Source organism: Heloderma suspectum, chromosome 2, assembly GCF_057233095.1.
Source record: "Heloderma suspectum isolate Gila_16-S chromosome 2, 16-S_ref, whole genome shotgun sequence".
Classification (NCBI taxonomy): Eukaryota; Metazoa; Chordata; class Lepidosauria; order Squamata; family Helodermatidae; genus Heloderma; species Heloderma suspectum.
The window spans coordinates 26,157,209-26,172,708 of record NC_139459.1 but is presented as its reverse complement, the minus strand read 5'-3'; the positions used below and the strand labels follow the sequence as shown (position 1 = coordinate 26,172,708).

The 15,500-nt window shown below is 44.9% G+C and overlaps 1 protein-coding gene across 2 annotated transcripts in view; it reads left to right on the top strand.

Moving 5' to 3' along the window:
• Positions 1–355: 355 nt before the first annotated feature.
• SLC45A2 (solute carrier family 45 member 2) overlaps positions 356–15,500 on the top strand; it is a 32,210-nt gene continuing 17,065 nt past the window's right edge. The window contains exons 1-3 of one of the 2 annotated variants that reach the window (XM_084833027.1): positions 356–835; positions 8,552–8,728; positions 14,532–14,839. In XM_084833027.1, the coding sequence (XP_084689153.1) occupies positions 454–835; positions 8,552–8,728; positions 14,532–14,839 (867 nt within the window). In that variant the 5' untranslated portion in view covers positions 356–453. Of the gene's footprint in view, positions 836–8,551; positions 8,729–14,507; positions 14,840–15,500 lie in introns of both variants that reach the window. The other variant, XM_084833028.1, reaches the window with a different exon arrangement.

Below are 15,500 nucleotides of genomic sequence, written 5' to 3'. Positions count from 1 at the left end.
CCAATATCCTGGCTGCTAGCTGAATGGGTAGAAACGGCCTATGAGACTATTCTGCTACAGGAATAAAAATACCCTTGCCTTCAAACTAACTTTGGGTCCTGATGTGTGAGAGTTGTATACAAACATGATACACATTTTTTCCCTCTCTCCCCCAGTTATAGCTGAGCTGGGCACTCTCCAGTTAATCAGGAGCTCTAATTGTGCTAATCTTCCATTGCAGACATGCACACACACACAGACGCCGACTCCCCCATCTCTCCCCCCTCGTGTAACTTGTGATGCCAGAACCCATGAAAGGTATGTACACCCCTCCTCCAGCTCCTTTTATTTTCTACAGACTGACTTCAGATCCATGCCTGACAGTGCACGCTCCTAGAAAGCAGCCCAAAGACTCTAACCAAGCAGGATTTTTGTGGGCCGCTTCCACAGCCCCGTGAGTTGGGCATTGCCAGCATGGAATGCAGCAATGGGAAAGAAGAAACTATGTTACAGTCCTTGGCCGGGGGGGACCCCTTTGGGCCGGGGGAGCCCCCCAAGAAGGCAACGGGGAGATTGGTTATGCATAGCATGGCCATGTTTGGCCGAGAGTTCTGCTACGCAGTGGAGGCTGCTTTTGTCACCCCTGTGCTGCTTAGTGTGGGGCTCCCAAAAAGCCTTTATAGCCTGGTATGGCTCATTAGCCCCATCCTTGGTTTTGTGCTGCAGCCCATAGTAGGCTCAGCCAGTGACCGCTGCACTTCTGGCTGGGGCAAGCGGCGACCTTATGTCCTGGTCCTTGGCATTATGATGCTGGTGGGGATGGCTTTGTACCTCAATGGAGACACAGTAGTCTCAGGTGAGTAAGCAAGCACTTGGTTGAGCCTAGCAAAAGGAAGCTTTGTGAACCAGAGAAAGATGTGCATGGGGATGGGGAGGGTTTTTCTAAGGGCTGGAAAGTGTGAGCTTTCTGAATTGGCTGTGGCTTGGATGATGACTGTGTGCCTGATTTGGACTAGCTGGCATTATAAAAACGCACACTAAATCATTGTGATACATAAAATAAGACAGATATCATGTTAACCCTCTTGCAGGGAAAGACCTGAATTAAGTCTGAGGCAGACTTGCTGTGAATGCTATCTGTATTCTGTGTGCTTGTTCAATATGGATGTTGTTGACATGATTGCCTCTTTCCAGTTGCACAGAGGCTCCAGAATAAAGAAAATGGGCAAAGAACTGATGGATGACTCATTTGACTTCAATATTGTTCTCATTTGAATTGTTTATTTTAGGCTCGGCTGCCTGAAAAAGGTGGATTATACTGATTATTCCATGCTCCTTAATCCCTAGGCCGAGAGCGGCAGAATTTTTTTTTTTTAAAGTAGCATTTCTGATCTATTATTTGAGTGTTCAGAGGGCTTCATGTACATTAATTCCATAGCCTCTACAACATCCTTGTGAGGTAGGCCAATATTATTATACCTGTAAACAGGGCAATTAGAACAGGGACAGTTACAACAGGTAGCTGGTTATATTGTACAGCAAGCAGCCATGGTTCCTTATATTACCAAGATAAGAACCAATTCATGCTACACTGTTTGCAGGTTTCAAGTGGGAGTCACTCCTGCAATCACCTTGTGAAGTTCAGCAATCAAGATGGACCCTTTTGCTGTTGTAATGGTCCCTTTAAGAGTAAACCATTAGAAAGTGCTCTGATAGATTAGAAATCCAAGAGATCTTCAAAGATATTAAATATATGTACTTCTAGTTTCTGGTACTGGAACATTCATACAGAAACCAGTGGAAGTACTTCAAGGATCAAGATGTTGCTGCTTAATTTACAAAGTACTTGGGCCTTATATTTAAGTTGGCTTTGTCCCATTGCAATCAATGGAATGAAATGGATCTCGGCACCAGCTAAAGCGATCCAAAACCCACCTGTCCCATCCAGTGACTGTTAAGGACCTGTTATAGAAATGAATATATAATCTGGTACCGAATTAAGCCTTATGGTGTGCTCTGGCTTGCTGCATAAAGCAACTTTGACTGTATGGTTAGGGCAACCAGCGTGTAACCCAAAGATTCCCCAACCTTTAAATTCCCCAATGAAGGAGAAGGCTCCATCTCCTCAGCTTCGCTGGCCTGTTTCTCCCTGGTCTTTCATCCTCTTCCCCTCTCTGTGCCACACAGAAAATGGGGAGAGACTAGTGAGTGAAAGGACTGGTGAGGGTGGAATGGTCTTGGCAGAGAAAGCTGCAACTGCTGAGTCCTCAGTTTCATCGGATGATAGGATGATCTAGTGGCCCAGTTGGAACCGAGCAACTGTATGTGTGATTTGTCTCTGTGCCACCAACTATTCCAGAGGGCGGCTTGCGATGGTAGGGAGACAAGCTATGCCGGGAGCTGATCCAGGTGATGTGAACAAAATGCTTTGCTGCATGGAGCGGCCATCCTGTCCCAGGCAGTTTCAAGCAGCCTGATTGTGGCAAACTTGCTGTGAAAAATGGACCCATGTGACCCCCAAACCATGGCCCTTGGGTGTACTGGCTACACTCCATATACCCCTAGACAGGATGGGGCAGGAAAGTATTTCTTCTCACCCATCCATATATAAAGTGTTCGTGGAGGGGTTACTTCAATAGTACAAGGCGAGCTGAATTCTCTGCCTCCTGCATCTTACTTTCAGTTCATTGCTCCAGCCACTTGTCCCTGACTCTAACTTACTTACAATATTGAAACCAGACTGCATGGAGGTAATGTGGGGAGGAGCGTCAGCACCCCATTGCTGTACACTTTTTCCAGTGGGGGCTGTTGACTCTGCTTTTGGTGGGGCTGTAAATCCATTCTGGGTTTCGGCCAGAACAAGCCAGAACTCTAAAGGAGCTATCCAAAATGCTTAACCTAGCCCCAAAATAGGTTCAGCACCTTGGATATCTCCTTTAGAGCTCTGGCTGGTTCTGACCAAAACCCAGAATGGACGTACAGCCCCACCAAAATCAGAGCCACCCGCATCCATCGCTTTTTTCTCCGTTAAAGTAACCCCCTCCCTGCTTTTTATGTGAACGGAATGGACATGAGATCGATAGTCCCATCAAATCCAGTTTGGCCCTCTGGCCAACATACAGCTTAATCAAGGAAAGCCACGATATAGTGCCCCAGTTGAAACCTGGCAATGGTATGTATGATTAAGCATGTGCAGCTTGATCTATGCAATGTAAGCGCACTTGTATGTTGCAGAATGTCCCCATTGGGTCAGGTTAGCTTCAAAGTTCCCTAATCCAGCCTTTCCCAACCTGATGCCCTCCAGATGTTTTGGGCTTCAACTCCCATTCGCCCCAGACAGTATGGCCAATGGTCAGGAAAGCTGGGAGCTGTAGACCAAAGCATCTGGCAGGCACTGGGTTGGGGACGGCTGTCCTAATCTATAGCAGGAGAGAATTTATGTAAAAGCGCACACCATTTGAGAAGCCCTGTTGGCATAAATGTCATGTCAACATAGATTTCAGTGGGCAGTGAAGCTAGGAAAGGAGATTTAAATCCTGGGTTCTTGAGAGGCTTTTAACCAGTATTCAAATTACAGGGGTGAGGGGCTGTGTTTTCTGGTGGCTCACCTTGCCTACTGGTTTAGAAGGCTACAGGGGTGGGCATGATTTGACTAAAACTGGAGGGAGTTGGTGGGTGGGTTTTTTGGATTTTATTAAGGCAGCCTTCCCCAACCTGGTGCCCTCCGGATGTCTTGGACTACAACTCCCAGAATCCCCCAGCCAGCTGCGTGAAGGACTCCATTAAAGACTCCCCTACCTCCCCCCCTGTGGTGCTGGAGCTTGAGCACCTCAATGACGTCATGAGCTAAACTGTGAAGGGACACCCAAGACAGGAAGGTCATGGCAGAGAGGTCAGACTAAATACGATCCCTGGGGAAGGAAACGGCAACCCACCCCAGTATTCTTGCCATGAAAACTAAATGGATCAGTACAACCAGAGATATGTTGGTATACCATCGGAAGATGGGACCCCCAGGTCGGAAGATGGTCAAAATGCTACTGGGGAGGAACAGAGGATAAGTTCAACTAGCCTCAGATGTGATGACGCAGCTAGCTCAAAGCCGAAAGGACGGCTAGCAGCCAATGGTGCTGGTGGTGAACGACGAATCCGATGTTCTAAAGATCAACACACCATAGGAACCTGGAATGTAATATCTATGAGCCAGGGCAAATTGGATGTGGTTATTGGGGAGATGTCAAGATTAAATATAGACATTTTGGGTGTCAGTGAACTGAAATGGACTGGAATGGGCCACTTCACATCAAATGACCACCAGATCGACTACTGTGGACAAGAGAACCACAGAAGAAATGGACTAGCCTTCATAATTAATAATAAAGTGGCTAAAGCAGTGCTTGGATACAATCCAAAAAATGACAGAATGATCTCAATTCGAATTCAGGGTAAGCCATTCAACATCACAGTGATCCAAATATACGCCCCAACCACAAATGCTGAAGAAGCAGAAGTAGATCAGTTCTATGAGGATCTGCGGCACCTACTGGATAGTACGCCAAAAAAAGATGTTATTTTCATTTCAGGAGACTGGAATGCTAAGGTGGGTAGTCAAACGACACCTGGAATTACAGGCAAGCATGGTCTGGGAGAACAAAATGAAGCAAGACATAGGCTGATAGAATTTTGCCAAGACAACTCACTGTGCATAACAAACACTCTTCCAACAACCTAAGAGATGACTTTATACATGGACTTCACCAGACGGTCAACACCGAAATCAGATTGACTACATCCTTTGTAGCCAAAGGTGGCGGACATCTATGCAGTTGGTAAAAACAAGATCTGGAGCTGATTGTAGTTCAGATCACAAACTTCTTATTGCACAATTTAGAATCAGACTAAAGAGAATAGGGAAGACCCACAGATCAGTTAGATATGAGCTCACGAATATTCCTGATGAATATGCAGTGGAGGTGAAGAATAGATTTAAGGGACTAGATTTAGTAGATAGGGTCCTGGAAGAACTATGGACAGAAGTTTGCAACATTGTTCAGGAGGCGGCAACAAACAACGTCCCAAAGAAAAAGAAAACCAAGAAGGCAAGATGGCTGTCTGCTGAGACACTGGAAGCAGCCCAAGAAAGAAGGAAAGCAAAAGGCAACAATGATAGGGGGAGATATGCCCCGTTAAATGCAAAATTCCAGAGGTTAGCCAGAAGAGATAAGGAATTAATTTTAAACAAGCAATGCACGGAAGCGGAAGAAGATAATAGAATAGGAAGGACAAGAGACCTCTTCCAGAAAATTAGAAACATCGGAGGTAAATTCCAGGCAAAAATGGGTATGATCAAAAACAAAGATGGCAAGGACCTAACAGAAGCAGAAGAGATCAAGAAAAGGTGGCAAGAATATACAGAAGATCCGTATAGGAAGGATAATAATATCGGGGATAGATTTGACGGTGTGGTCAGTGAGCTAGAGCCAGACATCCTGAAGAGTGAGGTTGAATGGGCCTTAAGAAGCATTGCTAATAACAAGGCAGCAGGAGATGGCGGTATCCCAGCTGAACGGTTTAAAATCTTGCAAGAGGATGCTGTCAAGGTGATGCATGCCATATGCCAGCAAATTTGGAAAACACGAGAATGGCCAACAGATTGGAAAAAAATCAACTTACATCCCCATACCAAAAAAGGGAAGCACCAAAGAATGTTCAAACTATCCAACAGTGGCACTTATTTCACATGCCAGTAAGGTAATGCTCAAGATCTTGCAAGGTAGACTCCAGCAATTCATGGAATGAGAATTGCCAGATATACAAGCTGGGTTTAGAAAAGGCAGAGGAACTAGAGCCCAAATTGCCAATATCCACTGGATAATGGAGAAAGCCAGGGAGTTTCAGAAAAACATCTATTTCTGTTTTTTTGACTATTCTAAAGCCTTTGACTGTGTGGATTATCACAAATTGTGGCAAGTTCTTGGTGGTATGGGGATACCAAGTCATCTTGTCTGCCTCCTGAGGAATCTGTATAACGACCGAGTAGCAACGGTGAGAACAGACCACGGAACAACGGACTGGTTTAAGATTGGGAAAGGAGTACGGCAGGGTTGTATACTCTCACCCTACTTATTCAACCTGTACACAGAACACCTCATGTGACGTGCTGGGCTTGATGAAGCCAAGGCTGGAGTTAACATCGCTGGAAGAAACATTAACAATCTCAGATATGCAGATCATACCACTTTGATGGCTGAAAGCGAGGAGGAGCTGAGGAACCTTATGACAAAGGTGAAAGAAGAAAGTGCAAAAGCTGGGTTGCAGTTAAACCTCAAAAAAACCAAGATTATGGCAACCAGCTTGATTGATAACTGGCAAATTGAGGGAGAAAACATGGAGGCAGTGACAGACTTTGTCTTTCTAGGCGCAAAGATTACTGCAGACGCTGACTGCAGCCAGGAAATCAGAAGACGTTTACTTCTTGGGAGGACAGCAATGACACATCTTGATAAAATAGTGAAGAGCAGAGACATCACACTGACAACAACGGTCCGCATAGTTCAAGCAATGGCATTCCCTGTAGTAACCTATGGCTGCGAGAGCTGGACCATAAGGAAAGCTGAGCGAAGGAAGAGAGATGCTTTTGAACTGTGGTGCTGGAGGAAAATTCTGAGAGTGCCTTGGACTGCAAGAAGATCAAACCAGTCCATCCTCCAGGAAATAAAGCCAGACTGCTCACTTGAGGGAAGGCAAAGGCAAAACTGAAGTACTTTGGCCAGATAATGAGAAGATAGGATACCCTGGAGAAGATGCTGATGCTAGGGAAAGTGGAAGGCCAAAGGAAGAGGGGCCAACCAAGGGCAAGGTGGATGGATGATATTCTGGAGGTGACGGGCTTGACCTTGGGGGAGCTAGGGGTGGCGACGGCTGACAGGAAGCTCTGGCGTGGGCTGGTCCATGAGGTCATGAAGAGTTGGAAGCGACTGACCGAATACACAACAACAACAACCTCCCCCCCCCCATAATCGGAACACTAGTTTCAGTGTGTGCAAACAGTAGAGAGTCAGGGGACACTCTGCTCTCTGCATGTAGTAACTCCTCCTCTCAACCTACCACCAGTGACTTCTTGGACATACTAATATTCTTAGGAAGCCAGGATAGGGTACATTTGAGCATCCCCTCTGACTGCAAGCTGTGCTCACAGACTTTTGCATTATGGGGTGGGGTCGAAGCAAGCAGGGTCTAGCCCAGGGGTGGGCAACATCTGGCATTCCGGGGCCAATTTCCTCCTTGGAACAGCCCCGGGCTGCCCTGCTGCCCCCAAAAGTGGGGAGAAGTAAAATAAAAGTCACTGTTTGCCATGATGGAGGATTGGAATAGACAAATTTAGCTTGGAAACAAGCTTAATTTGTCCATTCTAAGTCTCCATTGCTATTTGCCGCTGAATTTCATTGGCAAACTGGAAATTCCTGCATTGAGCAGGGGGTTGGACTCGATGGCCTTGTAGGCCCCTTCCAACCCTACCATTCTATGATTCTATGATTCTAAAAACCATTTTTTCTGGTTAAAAAAAGTGCAGCAGCTGACACCGGGGAGGTGCTACATCGATTAAGTGCTACATCGATTGCATTGGCCAAAAGTATTACCATAACCAAATACATCATGTACTTGCTACTTTCCTTGATAGTGAGCTAGCAGACCTAATTAAATCTACGTGGAGTGATTGGCAGAGTGTCACACTGCACAATGCAGTTGCATTCGGTTTTGTCAAGACTGAAGGCTGGGGCAGATATTAGTTTTGGCTTCACTCCCAAGGATCATCTATTGGGTGAGCAATGTCACATCTCCGCTGGGTGCTGACATAGCTAGACATGACGACACCAGATTCTTGCAATGTAAGTGGAGATCTGTCCTAAGCATGTAGAAGGAAGGGGTGAGGAGTGCAGAACCCTCCGCTACCTGCAATTTACTTCCCCACAGCCGCAGCTTCTTTCCCCAGGCACATTTCTCCTCAGCTGAACTTCTCATGACCCTGGATGCACATGTTCAGAGAGCGGGGCATGCTTCTTGGGAAGGAAGTGGTGGGCCTGTTTGGAGAGGGTTTGGCAGCCCTTTTTACGCTAGTAAAAATGGACATCAGCCCTCTCCTCCTATGTACTTGGGTATGATCCATGTTTAAACACATGTTTCTGCTGATATCACATCTAGTTTAGCCCTGAAAAAGAAGTGGCCATTGACATAATCTTATAAGTTATGCAAGATAACTTACAGAACTTACAATTATGGAGTTATTTTAATGTTTTACTGTTTTTACTATTCTTATTTTCTATTGTGTTACCGTTTTATTGTTTTAAATAGTTGTACATTGCCTTGATGACTTTTTAGCAAGTAAGACGACATATAAATGTCAATAATAGATAAATACAAGTTATCACAACCAGAGATCCAGAAACTCCCAGCATGCCCATTATATTTCCCATCACTTGGATGAGCGAAGAAAGCAATTACAACTGAATTGGCCCTGAGTCCTCCACTGCATAAGAAATGACTGTAAATGAATTGATTTATTGTTTTGCAGCTTTGGTTGCTGACAGAGCCACCCAGACAACTTGGGCTATAGCGATTACCATGCTGGGAGTGGTGCTCTTTGATTTTGCTGCCGACTTTATTGATGGTCCCATCAAAGCCTATTTATTTGATGTCTGCTCTCACCAGGATAAAGAGAAAGGGCTCCATTATCATGCCCTCCTGACAGGTAAAGCAAGGCTCCCAGAGATAGTCACTTCTCCTTTACCCATTTGGTGTTGGGGGTAGGGGGAGAAAGTTGCTGCCTAGAATTCCTTTCTCTTTTTCTACTCTTAAGCTTCTTGAATGATCATCTGATCCAGGGCTTCAGTCACAAGCATCATTTAACAGGTCATCTTGTGACCACAGGAGTTACAGAAGTTCCGGAAGAGCTGCTTCTTTTAAAGAGGCTACTTCCTAGAAATACAATGAAAGCTCATCTAAGAAAGACTTCCTTCTGCTTGCAGAACACACGCAGGTTTTTGGCGAATGTTTCTTTTCTTCTGGTGTGTGTTTTCTCTCTCCCTTTTTCTTTTTTGTAGATTGCTATACCATGAGATCAGAAATCTAGCCAAGTGCCAAAGAAAATACAATAGTAAATCTTTTTTAAAAACTATATAGGCTCTATGCACACTTACTAGGGAGTAAATATCATTTAACTCAGTAAGATTTACTTCTGAGTACACAAGAAAAGGATTGTGCTGCATATTTAATTCTGAGTTAGATGTCTGCAATTACACAAAACAGTATTCCTTTAGCATCCACCTCCAGCGCCAGGTAGGAAATAGCTTGCCTATTATGTTGTTTGGTAGTGCCACCATTACCTACAAGGAGGATGTTTTTACCTTTAGATACTACAGATTTGTTTTATGCAGTATGGCATGCAAATCCCCATTTCCACCCGAACAGAAGTGGTGGTAGGGTGGCCACTTATGACTCACCAAAAAAGAGAAAATGCATCATCAAAAAAGAAGACACCGATCTGCAGAATATTTGCATATGCTAATTTGTATGTATAGATGCAAATCTAGAAATATTTAGTATCATTTCAATAGAAATACGGTCCACCTCACCATAGTGTAGAAGACTGTGACCAGGTGACCTGTGTGCTTTGCTCAGTGTGCTGTCCAGCTGCTGTTGATGGGCACCTTCAAGGTCAGCTCTCCCTTCTGCGGGTTCGTTATCTTTATACCAGATTTGGGCTGACACCGACAGCCCTTTGAACTCAGAGGGATGTCCTCTGTAGAAGAGGACACATGGCCACCATACCAACTTGGTGTTTGGCCTTATGGATGGTTTCGTTTGTTTGATTGCTTTCAGTCTAGCTTTGCCTTTCAATTCCGAAGGACCCCCAAAGCAGTGCACATAAAATACTGAAATACAATTGCATTAAGGCTCCTTCTACCCCCGCCCCCTTTCTGATACATAGCATTGCTCTGGGACAGCATGTCTTCCCCTCAAAAGGGAAGGCTGTTCTATTGCTGTTCATCTCATCTGACTTCCCCCAGCTGATGGCAGTTGGATGGTATGTTCCCTGGTCTGCTGCAAGCTCCTTGCTCCCTTTCCTTGAGGGCCGCATGTGTTTTGACTGCCCAAAGGCAGAGAGGGAGAAGCCAAATGCAGCTGTGGCTGAGTGTGATGATCAGATGTGCTTCTAGACAAAGTGGGGCTCCAAGGAGCAGGAGGGTCTCCCCATGCCGTTCGTATGCCCGATAGGACTGCAGTGTATGGGGCATTCCGCCAAACCCAAAGGAATGCTTTGCACCAGGACCTGTTGCCGCCAGGACCTGCTGCCAGCAATCAACATGGATGTCAGCATGACCCCATGTGGATTATAGGTGCCTGCATCCAGATGGGTGGGGAAAACATGGGATTTCAAGGGAGACGTTCGGGCGCTCCACAGCTTCAGGCAAGACACCCAGGCGTGGCGGCAGGAAGCAGGTGTCACTCATGCCTTTGCATTATGTCACAAGGTCAAAGCTGACATTAATTTAAATGTGTGTCTAGCAGCCACATCTTGTTTTTGTTTTTACACTAGAGTAGGTGCAGGGCCCTCAATCTGGATTTTGACCGTAGCTTGGGGAGTAGGGGGGCTTTTATGATCTGGATTGGGCTCCCTGCACCTACTCCAGAGTACAAATTAGGGGGTAAAAGTCATGGTTGCTAAACACACATTTAACGTAATGTGTTGTTTTGGCCCACAGCGGGAGTCGCCCTACATCAAACCGAGCTCCCAGCATGCCATCCCACCCTCTCAGCATTCAGTCATGCTCTAGCCTAGAGCAATCAAAATCAGAGCCCGGGCATGAGGCTAGGCTTGACTCTTAATGGCTGTGAGGTCAGTTGCCAGGGTCAGGGACCAATTTTAGACCAACCATGTCCCAGAATACACACCCCTCTTTTCTCTCATAAAGGTGACCAGCTATCATTTATTCCAAGTGCAGTAAAGGGCTATACATGGGGACAACATTTAGGTGGAGGCAAAATCTGTCCACAGTCCTTAATGGTAGGGTGGCCATGTGTCCCATTTTACAGAGGATAGTCCTCTATTTGAAGAGCTGCCTGAGGTCAGTTCTCTATTTTGAACATGTTGTCTGCTTGGAGGGCTGCGCAGTCCAAGTCCAATTTAAAGAACCCTGAGAAGGGAGAGAGCAGGGACCTTAAACTTGTGCATCAAAATTTAGCACTGGGACAGCAGACCGAGCAAGCACCCACACACAGCTCACCTGGTCACAGTCTGTGTTCTACTGTGTTAAGATTTTTTTTCCTATTTAAATTATAACAATTATTCCTAAATTTCCATCTCTCTATATAAATTAGCACATGCAAATTGTATGCAGATCTGTGTGTGACCCACCCCACCCTTTCCAGTGTCCCTGAAATATGCAGGCCTTCCCTTCATGGTAATTTGCATAATTACCTTCAGCAGTGCGGCCTGTTGTGTTGTGCCAACCCAGCTAGGTGGCTTGTTTTCATGGGTAACAAGCCACCCAGCATCCTACAACAGCCCATGGGTTCTGGGTAGCTTGTTAACCACAGCAGTAAGCCACCCTAGCTGGGGTTAGCACGACACAAGCTGCACTGCCCAAGGTAATTATGCAAATCCCCCTGGCACGTGACTGGCGTGGATGCATGTGGGGGGGGGGTGGAAAAAGCCACTGCGGCTTATCTCCCCTCCGTGATTGTGCTGTTCTGACTGCCACAACAATGGGCATTTTGCTAGCAGTGAATTGAACGCTGGTGTGCATAGCTTGCTAAGCACATTCAGGTGAAACGTTAGAAGTACCATTTAAAATTCTCCAAAGGATTGTTATTTTTTCTGTCATGAAAGAAAAGGTGTCGTTCTTCCCCAACAACCTTTTGTCCCGTCCATCATAAATTAGGGCTGTTCCCTTCTCCAAATCCAGGGGATAATCGTTCTCTGACCTTCTGACTAACCTTGTATATCCACCTGACATGGGACTCGGGAGAGGGACAGAAGCTCCATGTGATCCAAATGAATGCCAACCTCACCACCACGAAACAAAGAGCAGGCTATACTGCATTGCATGGCACTGGCAGTGACATCACACACACACACACACGAGTTATTTCAAATGTAGGTTTTATAGTTTTGACTTTTAATGTGCTGCAAATCCAGCTAATCACAGGATATGAGTATGTGTTTTGATAGCTCTCACAAATACACAGCAATCATTGCGTTGGCATGTTCCAGTGGAACAAGCTGTAGGGGTGATAGTGATTCATTCCTTGATCCTAGACAGGGGGGTTGGTAGCCTGAGTAAGCATCACATCCAGTGGCGTTCCCTGTTAGACTTCTGACTGGTTCGGACTGAAACCCAGAGCAGATTCACCGTCCCACTGATGTCAGAGCCACCAGCCACTGCTGTTTCTGTGTCTGATTTTTGTCCCTCTTGGAAAGCTGTTGTTTGTTTTGCAATTTTAATAAAAATTGTAGGGGCTGGTGGGAGAGAAACATGAAGGCAGGAAATCACTGCCTTAATATTTTGACTTGGCAAAAATATTAATTTGAAAGGCTGCATTCCTGAAGAGCTGCAAAAGTACATGTGCATTTATTTACTGGACTTTAAAAAGAAGGAAAGGAAAGGAAAGAGGAACCCAACTAGCAGGTTCCACAGCTCTTGCTATTGTAGCGCTATACTGTGCTCGCATTATAAACACAAGTGATAAAAGACATGTAACCTTTCAAACTTCTCAGACTTCTCCCGCAATGAAAACACAGCTCACTGGTGCCTGGCACTTGATCATGCTATAAACCCAGTGGATACTGTGCTGTATTCATTACTGTGTGCCCACAGAGCAGAACTGCATTTTTTAGAAAAATACCAGCAAAGGAAAGGGGCTCCTGTGTAGATCCTCCCCAAGAAAGCAGATTTTCTGACACATCTGCCGGCAAAGTCCAGCTACAGCTGCCAATAGGAGTTTGAACTAAGAGAACCCAAGCAGCAGTGGGTCACTTTTGAAACTGGAATTGTGGCAGGTGGGTGCGACTTACTTTTTCTTTGGGGACCAAAAAAATAGTCTCAGTAGCCCTGCATATGACTTTGGTTTACGTTCGTAGTGTAGAAAGGAGAGAATGAAAAAAGAATTGCTATGCCCCTGTTTGCAGGAAGCTTTAGGAAATAAGAAACACTCAGATGTGAACAGTGGAGGCTGGTGGCTCCGATCTCAGGGGAGTGGTGAATCCACTCCAGGTTTCAGTCAGTACCAGTCAGAACTGATTGCATGCAAATGATACCTCACATCTTTCCTATATGCACACTCTTCCCAGGCTGTCAGATCCCTTTAGAGCTTGAAGATCATCTAGTCCATCCCCCTGCTCAATGCAGCTACAGCATCCCTGGCAGATACAGCTCCTGTTTAAATACCTCCAGCAAAGGAGAACCAGCTCCCAAGGCAGTCTGTTCCATTGCCGAACAACCGTCACAGTTAGGATGTTTCTCCTAATGTTTAGCTGAGATCTGCTTCCCTGCAACTTCCAACCATTGTTTCTAGTCCCGCCCACGGGTCCCAGAGAACAACCCTGCTCCATGTTCTGCAGAACAGCCTTTCAGATGCAAACATCCGTCTTCCACTCTCCCCCCCCCCCCGCCTTGGCTTGGTGGCCCAGTAATAGCCTTCCCCCAAAGAACTCTTGAAAATGTAGTTCTTCTGGGACCTCTGGAGATCTCTTGGAAGGATTTTCGACTCTGTCTGTCCATGTGCCAGGGACATGAGACATTCTTGGTAGTTGCCCATCATTTATAGAAGTTCCTTTTCTTGGAGATTTTCCAAAGCCAGAGCCAGAGTATCTTTCAGAAATGTTAGAAGATTTTTCGAAAACATAGGGCTGGCATTTATGAGGTGGAGGCTATATTGGAATGTGCAAAGTGGATTGGAAATATATCTTACAAATGGGACCTGCAACAAAGTCTTGCCATATATCCTCACCTCCTTGCAGTGGTGCTCCAGTTCTAGGTCCCTGCCAGCCAGGCATGCCTTCCTTGGGATACAACATGTGTGAGCTAGACATCCTTACATCTCACCAAAGTATTCCGCTGTTCTTTTCCAATGGAAAGTCAATTTTTCATGACTACCTAGCATGCTCAGTCCCCAGTGGACTGTTATGGGGCAGGGTCTCCCCCCTCCCCTTAGTGTTGTTTTTGAAAGATTTTTGCTTCTCCATAGTCCTGTTTTGGCTGCAATCTTGTTGGCACTCAGCACCTGAGTTCACTATTAGAGGGAGTGATGACTGTTTCATTTATTTTAAATTGTTGTTTTATTAATGTTTCAATGTATTATTAAAATGTAATATATTATTAAAATGTAATTGAGCTTTTGGGATGAGATGGGCAAGAAATAGAAATAAAAATAACAAAAAACGGCTAGATGGTCTATGAGTGTGGCAATAATCTGACATCTTGGTAATAAATAAGCTTCTACTGTTTTTGTTTTTTTAATGCTAATAGCCATGTCTTTTTCCTTTCTTTTAGGTTTGGGAGGGGCCCTTGGCTATGTTACAGGTGCCATTGACTGGGGGCATACTGTCTTAGGAAAATATTTGGGATCAGAATTCCAGGTGATGTTCTTTTATGCTGCTCTTGTGTTCCTGATCTGTCTAACTATACATTTGTGCAGTATCCCAGAAACATCTCTCACCAGCATCAAAACACCAAAGGCATCTAAGCCCTATCAGTATGGTTCCATAGAAAAAGCCAAGAATGGTTATTTTAACAGTGGATATAATGAAATACAGATTTTGTCTCAGCAGGGAAAGCCCACCATAAAAGAAGACATTCAGGTAATTTCACCTTTTTAAGATTACAATGTCTGCCTTTAATGTTTTTAAAAAATATATTTTTGAAATGGTCATCATGGAACATCACCCGCAGTGGAAAATGGTAAAGTGGAACATAAACTTTATGAATTTTTCTAATGAGTGCTTTCTAATGAGATCCTTTTCTAAACTTTGGACATGATCTAGAAAAAGTTAGCCATGACTAATTCTCATTAAAAGCAATGGAATGGGATTCAGTCATGGCAAGTCCCCTTGATTCTAATGGGATTTACCTTCAACTAACTTTTATATTTGATGAAGTGGACTTTAGTCTACAAAAGCTTATGCCATTTTAAACTTGTTAGTCCTTTAAGATGACACAAGATGCTTTGCTGTTTTTGCTGGAATATTCCCTTTGGATATAATAATTAAATTACCCTTGATTACTCCAGATCTTGTACTCACTAAAAGTATGGTGGTTCTTTTGTTCCCACTTTGTGGTGAAAAAGATGGGGAAGGATCTCTCTCTCTCTCTCTCTCTCTGTCTCTCTCTCTCTCTCTCTGAGTGTGTGTATGTCACTGTGAATTAAACTGACAGACTCTTCATGAAATACCTTAGACCAGCCTTCTCCAATCCATTGCCCTCCAGGTGTTTGGATTACAACAGCCATCATCCCCAGCCAGC